General features: G+C 37.1%; 1 protein-coding gene across 1 annotated transcript in view; it reads right to left on the bottom strand.

The window, feature by feature from the left end:
• Nucleotides 1–13,109, bottom strand: part of LOC144447778 (uncharacterized) — a 77,948-nt gene that overhangs the window by 14,601 nt on the left and 50,238 nt on the right. Inside the window, exons 6-28 of the mRNA XM_078137860.1 lie at nt 12,966–13,076; nt 12,119–12,259; nt 11,795–11,908; nt 11,363–11,485; nt 10,912–11,069; nt 10,554–10,721; nt 10,214–10,405; nt 9,011–9,518; nt 8,484–8,669; nt 8,064–8,183; nt 7,489–7,694; nt 6,928–7,012; nt 6,322–6,627; nt 5,488–5,745; nt 4,772–4,924; nt 3,935–4,116; nt 3,372–3,552; nt 2,717–2,854; nt 2,189–2,317; nt 1,699–1,815; nt 1,143–1,391; nt 448–570; nt 105–224 (exon numbers count right to left, since the gene is read on the bottom strand). Coding sequence (XP_077993986.1) covers nt 105–224; nt 448–570; nt 1,143–1,391; nt 1,699–1,815; nt 2,189–2,317; nt 2,717–2,854; nt 3,372–3,552; nt 3,935–4,116; nt 4,772–4,924; nt 5,488–5,745; nt 6,322–6,627; nt 6,928–7,012; nt 7,489–7,694; nt 8,064–8,183; nt 8,484–8,669; nt 9,011–9,518; nt 10,214–10,405; nt 10,554–10,721; nt 10,912–11,069; nt 11,363–11,485; nt 11,795–11,908; nt 12,119–12,259; nt 12,966–13,076 — 4,068 coding nt within the window. The remainder of the gene's footprint in view (nt 1–104; nt 225–447; nt 571–1,142; nt 1,392–1,698; nt 1,816–2,188; nt 2,318–2,716; nt 2,855–3,371; nt 3,553–3,934; nt 4,117–4,771; nt 4,925–5,487; nt 5,746–6,321; nt 6,628–6,927; nt 7,013–7,488; nt 7,695–8,063; nt 8,184–8,483; nt 8,670–9,010; nt 9,519–10,213; nt 10,406–10,553; nt 10,722–10,911; nt 11,070–11,362; nt 11,486–11,794; nt 11,909–12,118; nt 12,260–12,965; nt 13,077–13,109) is intronic.

The following is a 13,109-nucleotide window of genomic DNA, read 5'->3' on the forward strand; positions in this document are numbered from 1 at the left end:
GCACAGTGTTCATCGTCGTGTTCAATTTGTCCCCAAAATGCGCCATCTTTGTTACCTAGATATTGCTTATAACAGCTACCATGGATACAATCGATACAACTCACCGTTACATACTAAACCATTACCGGCATAGCCATCTGTGCATTCACACATGTACGAGCCTTCAGTGTTGGTACAGTTGGCATGTTGTGAACAGGCTGACCCATCAACGCATTCATTGTTGTCTGTAAGGTAATTGTAGAACTTTCATTTTCATTCTATTATATATATACTAGGCTAATAACAGAAAAATGCATTTGAGATTTTTCCAAATTTATAAATCCCGGAAAGAAAAATTAGGAATTTATGAAGTAGAGTCTGATATAAACAATACAGATAGGTGAACAGACGTACCGATAGACAGGTAGGTAAGTAAGTAAATAAGTATATATCAAATATACACATTACCTGTGCAGTTGAAACCATTCCCACTATATCCAGTGTTACATTCACAGTAATAAGATCCTTGTGTATTAATACAAGATGCCTCATCGGCACACTGATGGTGCCCGGTACTACATTCATCGCAGTCTGTTGCAAAATACAATATATAGAGAGCATGTTAACCATATGCACTTATTGCCTATGAGGCTATGAGGGCACTAATAGACGTCTATTACTCCGAGGGTTGTTTGACAGTAACTATTCAAAAGTTGTTACACAGCAGCATGAGGGGGTAATATGACATCTACTAGTGTGTTATGTGTTTTATAAGTCATCATTTTCTCAGACATATAGTTTCTCCCTAAACGAAGCAAATCATCGAAAAGACTGCCGTGCTACATGACTATTGCACCGGGGCAATGCCAATTGGAGTCAGTATGGGGTATTAGTCCATATCACGTGATACGATCTAAGCCAATCACCGAAGGCTGTGTGAAAATGATATGTTGTGATATCAGATACAACATGGCGTATACATATAATAAGTGTTGATTCGAAGACCTGGATTAGAAATCATGTTTGGGTTGCAGATGTATCTCATCTGAATTATCATTCTTTCCTGCACTCCACATGAAGTCCAATTAACACTATGACACATAAGATTTGTTGAAGCTATAGCCGGCCATGAGCAGTCCTTCCTGCCCAGTGCGTTTTCTTACCTTGACATTCAACTCCATTTCCAGCATACCCTTGCTGACATGCGCAGCTGTAACTACCAATCACATCTGTACACGTGGCTCTGGGATTACATTCAATCAAATTAGGATCGTCACATTCATTAACATTGGTACAATTTTGTCCGTTTCCTGTCCAGCCGTCATTACATTGACAAATGTATGATCCGATAGTGTTGGTACAGGTAGACTGCAGACTGCAATCATCCAGGTAAAAGTCACACTCTTCGATATCTGTTGGGGATAAAAGGAAATGATCAATACTATCTCAGTACAGATAAAATAATACAGTTGCAATCCCTTTATGCTAATCACATTAATCTAAACAAAAGTAATGGTGTAAGCAATACTAATGTTGTAATATACAAAATAAACTATAATAATATCCTTCGATATCTTCATATGTCCTATTTGTGGTGAGTTACCGATCGATTGACTAATTGGTGGATTGATTGATTGATTGATTGATTGATTGATTGATTGATTGATCGATTGATAATGTGTCATATGCTAAACTCCTAGTGTACGCTATATACCTCACCTGCACATAGTAAACCGGAACCTTCGTACCCATCATTACATGTGCACATAAATGAACCATCGGTGTCCTCACATACAGCATTGTCATCACAGGGACTCTCTAAGCATTCATTGATGTCTGTACACAAAAAAAATGAAAATGAAATTATTAAACCTAATATACTTCAAGAGCTGTGTACATTAAAAATATACATCTTTGCCTCTGTCTGTCTGTCTGTCTGTCTGTCTGTCTGTCTGTCTGTCTCTCTTTCTGTCTCTCTGTCTGTCCGCCCGTCCGTCGTCCGCCCGCCCGCCCATCCATCTGTTTGTTTGAATACCTGCCTGCTTGCTGCCTGTCTATATATTATCCGACTGTTTCGGTCTGTTACCACTTTTTCTTGCTCAGTGGTTTTTCCGTTCCTCCGAACCCCCTTGGTGATAAATACAGTGTAAAGATTCTTAGCATTCCTGTATACTTATAAATGGCATATGTGGTACATTCGTTAACTTACTTTCACAGGTACTTTGATCTTCACCTTCTATATAACCATCATTACATGTACAATAGTATCCACCATCCGTGTTAGTACATGTCGCCTTTGTATCGCAGTCATCAATATTAATGTAGCACTCGTCAATATCTATATTTACAATGCATTCATAAAAAGACAGAGATAAACCAGTTTTAGTGACTCAGAGAAAAAACTACATTTTTTAATTTAGTTGATACATGTATATACCGGTGTTGATACGGATGTTGTCCTTAATCCAATGCATCAGTTACTAGTGGGTGCGTTGTCATATTTCAACATCGCTTATTCAAAATTGTCTACATTCGTCGTGTTTTGGCAAAATGTCCTATGGGATATTGTTGTAGCAATGCAATTTTGTCGAACATATTAAACATACTAACTAAAGTTTTCTAAACATATCCTTTTAATCCAAAGTTTGAGATCCAACTAAAGCAGGAGTAGCAGAATTCTGAGATACAAGTAGCAACACAACTAAATTATATAAATATCGACAAAAAGATTTTCTACCTAGACAATTTCTTCCGTTTGGATGCAGTTCATATCCACTGTTACAAGTACAGACGAAGCTTTCATAGGTATTCGTACAGATCTGATCACAGATAGAGCCGTTGTTGAAATCCTTGCCTTCCGAACATTCGTCATAATCTGTAATGACAACGAGACAGTAAGATAAGACGACACACATTTAGGTGTATGAATTTAAATTACCAAATATAGTCTTCCATACTACAGTTGATGTTATCCACTACTACAAATACAGCATCTCATCAGTTTTCTTTGGTTTTGATATAATTTATGATACTATACATTTATTGCCTGGTCGTCCCCGAATAAAGCCTGCGACGTGTCTTATAGCATCCCATTCCAGGTATGTATTCTTTCCAGGGTGAAAGAAAACACTGGTACGACATGCCTCATGCTACTGTTATAGTGCCCTAGAGCAAATAGTAAACGGCTAATGCCCTCTACATGCAAATCGAGGTCACTATGCGTCACTAGTCCATACCACGTGACACGGTCTAAGCCAATCACTGAAGGTTGTGTATAACTGCAAAGCGAAACCACAGTACAAGAGAGTAAAAAACATATTTGACCATTGAACTCAGTACAGCGAAGGGGACATAATCTATATCTAATTATCAACTTGACTGAAAAGATTTACCGTAACATTTGAAACCATTGCCGACTAAACCATCTGGACAGGGTCCGCATCTCGCTCCGCTCTCCGGTGCAATGTTATCAAAACACAGAACACCAGGGTAGCAGGGATCGTCAAGGCACCCTTCGTAGTCTTCTTCACAGTGATCACCAGTATAAGCAGTGGGACATATACATGGTACCACCTGTAATTAATATTATACAACAATCCTTTAAAGGTGACAAACATTGAGGTTAAATCATGGAGAAAGTAGACTAATCTATCATTCTATTATTAATCCTGCAACATGTGACATCTGCAGATAAAACTAACACCAATTTTAGGGGTTTGTCTTGAAACGGATTGCATAGAACTACTGAATCTGCTCAAGGCGGATCTCAACTCGTTATATTTACCTATACTGTATATATATTGTGCTTGTTCCTTGCCTTCTCCTTTGTACATCGATTAGCGGTCTACGTCTTTCCCTTCTTATACCCGACGTATAAAAGGACAATCATTGTTGACGTAGAGTCAACCTACTTCTTGATCATCACCCCCCTCAACTCATTACAATCTGTACTTACGGCGAACTTGTAATCAATTATGTCACTTCCGTCGATAAATTCATCAAAGTTACACGTTCCTCCATTCTGACATTTACACAACCTGACTTCTGGTATTAATGTTGATTGAGCTCGACCATCAGATGCAATAAAGCCTACCATCACAACATCCAGGTTGGCAGGCGTCCATACAAATGTTCCATCTGTGTAAATAACAAAGATAGTTGTCTCGTTGTTATCAGTGGTATGCAGTACGTGGATCTTTATCAATGGACCCAGAAACGAATTATTCCCTCATATTTTCTTTCTATCTTTAATGGGTAACTTGTTTGCATAATGTTCACCACAGACAAACGCTTCAAAATCATTTGTTAATGTACAATTAACATCTTGGAAGCTGCTCTCTCATACCTATATTCGGAGGTTCATATCCCGAACAACTTCCCCGTGGTCTTTTCTCTTCGTACATGTCACAGAATGCAGGGTCGCTGGATGCAGTACAACAGAAATACCTCGGCAGTTCTTCGAATCGACTGTGTTAGATGTACTAGTGTCATTTTAGCATTAAAATGTAAACAACTGAGATATAACTGGGGAAAACTGAAACACATGATACAACCCTCCAAGTACAACAAGTTGTTATTGGAAGATGCCAAAAAATCAATCTGGCCATCAAATATGATATTGTTAAAACTCAGGTCGCAGTCTTTTTCATTTTTCCTGAATTCTACGACGGTTTATTGGCAGATAGCGTATATATTGGACCATGTTGCTTTATTCATGTCACTGAGTTGGATTGCAATCTCAGTAGTTGCACGTCCAGACATGTTTTTTATGTTACCATAACGAGCTACTTACTTGCATACAATGTTGCATTATATGTTACAGGGGTTTTCAGTGAGTATTCGATGACGTCACCGTCAGCATCTGTTGCAAACACTTCAACCACGACTTCTTCACCAACTGTAGCATTAATGACTGTATCCGCAGAAATCTGTGGTGGGTAGTTCACTGGAGAAAAACAAACAAAACAAAAAAATATGAGACGAGCAGTGCCACATGCTAGTCTCAAAATATTGAGTACTACTAACCGGATAGACATCCTCTTGATTTGAATGCACACTCAATGCGCGTTAATTCGAACTTGGTGACACGAAAATTGAAAGTTCCAATAAGTTCGACAAGACATATTTCAATTGCATATCTTAACTCAGTAGGTTTTTTCACCAACTATGTAATGAAAATGAAAAGGCAACCACTACATGTGTATGAAGATAAGACTTCCCCGCAGAGAAACAGCAACAACAGCTGCAGTACCTGTTACTCTATATTAATTACAATAAGCAAGACACATGTCACCTAAAAAGTTCTTCCCTGAATTTAAAGGAACTGTGCTGAAAAATACGAAGTAATTAAAATAAGCGGTATCCGAAAATTAGTGTTTGTTTCACTAATAAAATCTAAGGTTGAAACTGTTGTGTCTAATCATACAGCTCTAAGCATGCGTGTCAAATACCAATGGCCTTTTATAAAGATAAACGTTATCGTATACAAATAAACCATATAACGCTTACCAAGGTCCTCTACGTCAATGTTAAATTGTTGTGATGTGACCTTTGTAGCTTCTCCAATGATGGGATTCCTTGTTGCCAAGGTATCATAAAAACATTGTACATTCTCCCCACAGACCTGCTCAGCCATCATAACTAAACTTTGTTCACTGTTTTGTGTAATTTCGTCAAGAAATATTGGTACGAAATCGTTGTTATTGTAGCTGTTCCACGAAGTGCCGTTTTCGTAAGTAAACATGGACTCGTTAGACATAAGTTTCCCTGTAATGGAAATAAACAGCATATTTTAATTTCGACCAAGTATTCGGCAAAATAAAACCATACAAACATGACATGAGTGTGCACTTAGACTAAACAGAGCGAACATAACATCATGTTGTTCAGTATCTAGGTATCTCATACTTTCTCGCAGTTTTCGTATTGCTTCCGTACGACTTTGTCAATATTTTCTTTTCTTACAAGAAGTATACTGTCCAAAACAACATAACAGCCTAAACAGGATGTGTTCACTAGAAGACTGTATAAACATTTACTGATTAACGTCGATCATAGGGCAAGTTGGGGTTGTTGGTTTACTTGCTAGATAACAGTACTTTTATTACTGAACACAGTAGAATTGTGTCTGAAGAGAGATTTTTTACGTGCACTTATATTCTGAAACTTCACTTAATAACAATCATCAATAAAAGTGTAATTATCTATCATAAAAAGTACAACAGCAACCTAAACTTGCAAAATGATCAACTTTAATCCTAAAATGTATATGTTACATAATGTAGTCTTCTGGCGAACACTGTGTTTTATCTGTAACCAGTATATGTATTCTTCATAACTTACAGGTTTGGCCAAATTCAAAGTAGTCGGCTTCGGTCAAATTTTGGCCAGGGATAGTTGCCTGTTGGTATGTTCCATCTCGTCTCAAAAAATCATCGGTGGGGTCGTCATTCCATACACCTAGTAGACCCGTTGTTTGGTTCTTAAGTGAAACTGGGGCACTAAACACTGCGTCCAATATGCCTTCCACAACGCATATGGACACAGCTATACCACTTGAGAATACTGCCACAGTTCGGGTGAGGTTCGATGGTACTTCAATTTTGATGTAAAACTGGACGCCCGTAATATTGTCAAAGGATAGGATATCTAGGAAAACAAAAATACATGAAGACAAATATAAGCCAGTTGATGACCATACACACTATTGACTCCTCATGATCCAGCGCAAACTTTCCCAGTCTTTTGCATCTAATAAACACCAAAACGTGTGAAAAGGGGAACGATAAACAACAGTTGTATCCCCAATTTACATACATTTCAAAATTATATGACTAACAATCCTCTGAATATATACATAACATTCGATTTTTTTTTTGAGAATTCTATAAAAAGACCAAATTAAATACAGTCGTTACTGTAATGACAAGGAAGGGATATATTCATTACCTTCTGAGAGTACACTTTTATTGAAATTGAGACCATCGACCAGCATTTCATAGTCTGTTGCATCTTCATTCATAGTAAATTGTACCTGTGTGAAATAAAATGAAAAGAGCTGTGTCAAAATAGCATTGGATAATATCATGGTAAGTTTTCATGCTTTTGTCTCTTCACGAATATGGACTAAAGAGTGTGTACACCAAATCTCAAACTACAAACGTCTGAGGGGAAATACGTCATATATAAACTAGTGAACGAGTACAAGTTGATGGAGAGTGTTGCTCGTATACGGAGATGAATAAATGATACGTTTTCTCTGATATTTGGATATACACACATGTGACATATGTACACAAAGAAAGAAAGAAATGATAGTTTTTCTCTTATATTTGCTGACATTTTACTCCACCATTACAGCCCAGTCTATTATCACAAATACAACTCATTCAGAGATGTGTTATACATCATGATGCTACGTTTAATGAAGAATAGTTTTCACGTGAATACCACGATGAAATAAAACTCTTGAATGTCATTGGCTTGAAGTATGTTATCAATCCTACTCACCGTGGAAGAATCATTCTGCCGTGCTACAAACCCGGTGAAAATGGTGGCATTAGAAAGTTGCCCACGAGAAGTGACGAATCTTGATGTTCGTGCTTGTAGTTCAAACATATCATTGTTAACGTCCACCAGTATATATTCACCTAAACCGTTAAATGTATAGGTGGCGCTGTCCAAAGTGGTGATGTGGGGATCACCAAACATAAAACCTGCGAGAGAAAGTAGTACAATATTCAATAAAATTAAACCAAATCTTAAAAACACAATTTTGATGCTCAAATTTCCATAACAGGGAAAACGAGTTTGAGATTCACCCGTACAGTTTTTTTTTTATTATTTTAAAAAAAAGCACCTTTCAATTCGAAAATAAACTCATAAAGTCATCAATTTCGGGAGCTCTGTTGTGAGCGGAAAGTGTAAATTAACCTGCATGCAACAACCAAGCAAGTGTTACTAAACGTGCATACTACGTAAACTTGTAGAAGATTATTGAACATTGCCTAGCATATATCCCAGACAAACGCTTCAAAATCATTTGTTAATGTACAATTAACATCTTGGAAGCTGCTCTCTCATACCTATATTCGGAGGTTCATATCCCGAACAACTTCCCCGTGGTCTTTTCTCTTCGTACATGTCACAGAATGCAGGGTCGCTGGATGCAGTACAACAGAAATACCTCGGCAGGATATCGAGTTCTGATCACAAGAAAAAGGTTCCGAGTATATTGTTAACGATTACAAAAATTAAAGACACGACTTATGATGCTAATTAAACATATATTTCAATAAAGAGGTGGTATCTTTAATGTATGCGAACTAGGTGTATGGGGTTTACTGTAATACTCTTAATCAATAAAACGTCAGTGCTTTATGATTGGTTCATATTCAAGGTATACAAACAAACAACAGTTTCAAGCTATGTAGGAGAATAACTGTTATAAGGGCGTAGAAGCATATATAATGGCTTCTACACCATCTACTGTCTAGTAGCCTTACCTATCCATTGCATATACGCCACATAATTGAACATTCCAAATCTGTTGATCCATTGATATCTTGCCATGTAACTGCTTTCCCACAGGGAATCATATCCATCGATAAATGAGTGGTCGTCACGGTAACAGCATTGCTGTCCAGCACCAAAACGATTTGCAAACGATGTTTGTAGACAGAAGCCTTGACCTGGAAAGAGTTAAATAAACAGATATTAAAGTGTATTTATAGCGTGTTATCCTTATAGCTCTAATAATGTTTACTCCTGGTACGGATCTACAGTGGTACAAACTCCCATTATACTTCTGCAACTCCCTGGGGAGTATACAATCCATTACATTTCAGTAAGCCCATACGATAAAAGCATTTACATTGCAACCGCTATCCGGTCCTACCTGCAAATACATTTATCTTATTTCTGCATTCAATGAATACATTTTGTTCCGGGTTGCCACGTGGTCGTTTGTTAAAATCTGACAAACTACTTCAGATAAATAGATGCTTCTTCTATCTATGACATTAATATTTACCTTGTAGTAAATTGATTGTTGTCATCAACTGTTGATCAACACCCTGATTGCTACTATCACTTGAACTTCCACTAACTCCACTAATTGGTTCGCTTGCTCGACCAAAAGCAGCATCGTTTCTTCCTTGTTCAAATCCACATGGACAGAACCCTAACCCTTCGTTCCAGTCCACTGGATCGGGTTGTTGGTTGTACCAGGTAAGGCATTCCTGTTTAGCGTTAACTGTATAGTCTTCGTTGTTTTCCACTCGAAATATCCACCGTCCTTTTTGTCCCGTGTTTCCTTGGAATTGGTCAGGTCTGTATAAGTCATCCACGCTACTGAATGTGAACTGGGCGTTTTCTATTTCATCGGATACACCCTTTCCTGTGTTGTAGCCAATGATGGCGTTGTTTAAGCTCGTATAACCTCTGATGTTATAAATCCATAACATTTCATCCTCCATGTAGTTGATGAGCACGAATCCATATTTGCCATCGGTGGCCAGTGTGCCCTGAAATGTGTTTGGCTGTGGAACAGAGGGAGGTCAAGTATATTAGTAACAATTTACAACGCTCTCATGTTACTACATACATAAAATCACATAGTATTTGTAGTAAATGTGGCTCTGTTAGAAAGTTGAAAAGTGAGGAACTACAAATCTAGAATCTATAAATCATTGTACCTCACTTTCACTGTCATATTGCAAAGGAACGAGAGATGATAGGAACACGGCATTTTTGTGATAAATTTGAAATCTGAAGAATCTAAAACACACACAAAAACCATAACAACCTTACAGTTTGTTGTCAACGCTTTTTCGTAGAATATTGAATACAAACAATGAAAAATCATGTTTTACCCCAAGATAACATCCATCTTGAGCCAATGCAAAAACAACAAACAACGTGACAAAATTGACATAATTACCTTTTCTGAAAATATATAGTCTTAGATAGTTATCATCATTATTATTTACTGCCTCCGAGTCGGAGAATCAGTCATTTAAAAATATATGTTACCGTTTATCTTCAACGAACCTGCAATTCGCCCTTATAGTGACCCGTATTTCAAGTAAGCGAATATATGGTTTGTTACTACCCCGAGTATTAGGAGTTGCTTTTGTTTTAATAGCACACAACTTCAAAGTGTATTGTTATAGACAAATTATAGTAACATTACGTCAACTACCAATACATGATTTGTATCTGAGTGTTAACTTACCGAACCATTAGTATACTCTGCGAAGAAAGGCGGCACTCGATACCACGTGATCTTCAATACCCAATTGGCTTGGAAATCACTGAATTTGGTGTCAGGGGCGTCTTGATTTGGATACTGGGTTTGTATACGTTTGTTCACACCTTGGACAATAGATTCTCCTTCGGTTGATAGGGGTTCGGTTGTATCATACACCTGTGTTAAGTAATTCGACAGTTTCAGTTACTATCATGATATCAGATACATTCGATTGATTGATTGATTGATTGATTGATTGATTGATTGATTGATTGATTGATTGATCAACTCTAGATATAGATGTAATTGTAAGATTACTTCTAACCTGATAATACACCCGTCCATAGTCAGCTAAACCCAAGTCAACATCATCCCAGAATACAGCAATCATGGGTGTGTCCTGGTTTGTGTCAAAACCACCGGGAAAAGGATATGGGTATGGGTATTTGTCACCATTTTCCTTCGTGAACACTATCAGGCCGTTGTCTGTAAACTGTTGGTAAAAAAACCAGTTCATATATTGCGAGACAATATATATATATACACATGTACGCGCACGCTAATACATACATACATACATACATACATACATACATACATACATACATACATCTTTGTACATTGGCCCAGTGAAAGTGAAACTCACCGATATGCCTTTTATCTGCCACTTAAAATATACTTACGTATAAACTATAGTAGAACTCGTCATAGAAAGGAAAGCCTCTTGGTGGCGAAAACGTTGGTGAAACGAGATCCAACATCCCAAGGGATCGTCTCTCTTCCTTCGTATCTCGAAGGTCTACGTCACCTATCTCTTGTCCGAATGGAAACATGATGATTTCTGTGATAAAATTAGGAAGGATTGTGCTTAGGTTAGGATAAGGCAAACATGTTACGATTAATATTACTCTTAAAACATTCCATAGTCCACCCTTCCCAAAAGCTTCGAATGTGACAACGTGGCAGGAGAATGTGCGCATTTTCTTGTTGTTGAAATTGTGTAAAGATACGTGAAATAGCTAACTTTGTTAGAAAGTGGGTTGTTACTCACTGTCAACACATACTTCGAATTTTAAACAAACGACTATCATGATGGACAAAAGTTTACTCTGAATATGATGGATCTGTATTTACCTCTGCATATGTAACCATCTCCTCTGTAGCCATCAATGCATGAACAGTTATATGCTCCAATTGTATTTGTACAGTTAGCATTTATATCGCAGTTCGATGTGCCTCGTTCACACTCATCAATATCTGTAGAGAGAGAGAGAGAGGGAGAGAGAGAGAGAGAGAGAGAGAGAGAGAGAGAGAGAGAGAGAGAGAGAGAGAGAGAGAGAGAGAGAGAGAGAGAGAGAGATTTACGTATAATTAAAATTGTATTCCAATTACGCTTTACATTGAATGGTCCATTCTAAAGTTTAAGTAACACCTTCTAATGAAGTACACACATACAAGTAGGTATAGTAGGTGTAATAATTATTTTGTCATACCCAAATCTGATCTAGTTCATTGTGTAAATGAAATATCTGTGATAGTTTCCGTTAATAATGTCATGAAACTTACCTTGGTCACAAACATCGCCTTCCCATCCTTCACTGCATGCGCATAAATAGCTGTTTACACCGTCGTAACAGATACCTCCATTGTTGCATGGGTTTGAGGAACATTCATTGATTTCTATAAACGCACAAATCAAACAGGTATCATTAACTGCCACCAAATTATCTCCTAATGCGCTTACAGAGATCACACACATGCGAAAGTATATAATTGCCATGAATATTAAAGATCAAGCCTATGGGAGTGTAAATTTCACGATTTAATATTAATTAGTGTTATTTGTATATCTATATATACAGAATGATGTATACAACTGATTTTGTTTACCTGAACATGCTAATCCATCGCTATCTAGTACAAAGCCGTCATTGCAGTCACAGAAGTATCCCTTGTTGTCTACAGTGGTGTTCACATTGGTACAATTGTGCTCGCAGTCATTTAGAGAGTCGCTCAGACATTCATTAATATCTGCATATGGAAAGAATATTGTTTAAGTTTGTACACAATGCAGTGCATACATTTTGATTTACTACAGTTTTAAAAGATAGGTTGGCATTACATTTTCTGTACATTCATGAACTTTGCATACAAGTGATATTACAATTAAAACAACAAAATTAATGATTATTTCAGTGTATAAAATCAAAACTCAAAACAGAAAGACAGATGTCGTCCAAGTGATTTTAAATAAGGTTTAAGGGTGGTCAAATATCAATTAGACAGCACTATGTTTTTTTAATCTTACACAAGTATTTTTTGTTTGTTACAAATTACATGAACCAATATAGACACTGATAGCGCACAAGCATATAAATTAATAACATTATCTCACTGTGAACACAAACTAACATCACTTTTGGATGAAACAAGGAAGATTCAAACACACAGACTCTTTCTTTGTGTTCACAGTACTAGTGAGATCAAATGTAACATTTCATGTCCATTCGCACTATCAGTGCCTGTATTTAAATTCATGGAAACAAAAAAAAACGTTGTGTAAGATGTACACGCCTCGCTTAAATATAACTGAAACTACAATCTTTCTGGGTTGGTAGTATAGTTGTTCACTTTTAAATTGTTGATGTAATGACCCTCTTTTCCAAAAGGATTCAAAACTTTAAGAAGAATATCGGAAGTACACCTTTCAAGAAAGGCAAAGGAGATTAAAAATTACCTTGGTCACAAGTTACTCCATTCCAGCCATAATAACACTCGCATTTGAACATATTGATAAAATCACTGCAGACACCGTTGATGCATGGGTCGCTGCCACATTCATCAAAATCTGAGATATTGAAAATCAAACAATGATGAAATG

This window comes from Glandiceps talaboti, chromosome 16 (genome assembly GCF_964340395.1).
Source record: "Glandiceps talaboti chromosome 16, keGlaTala1.1, whole genome shotgun sequence".
NCBI lineage: Eukaryota > Metazoa > Hemichordata > Enteropneusta > Spengelidae > Glandiceps > Glandiceps talaboti.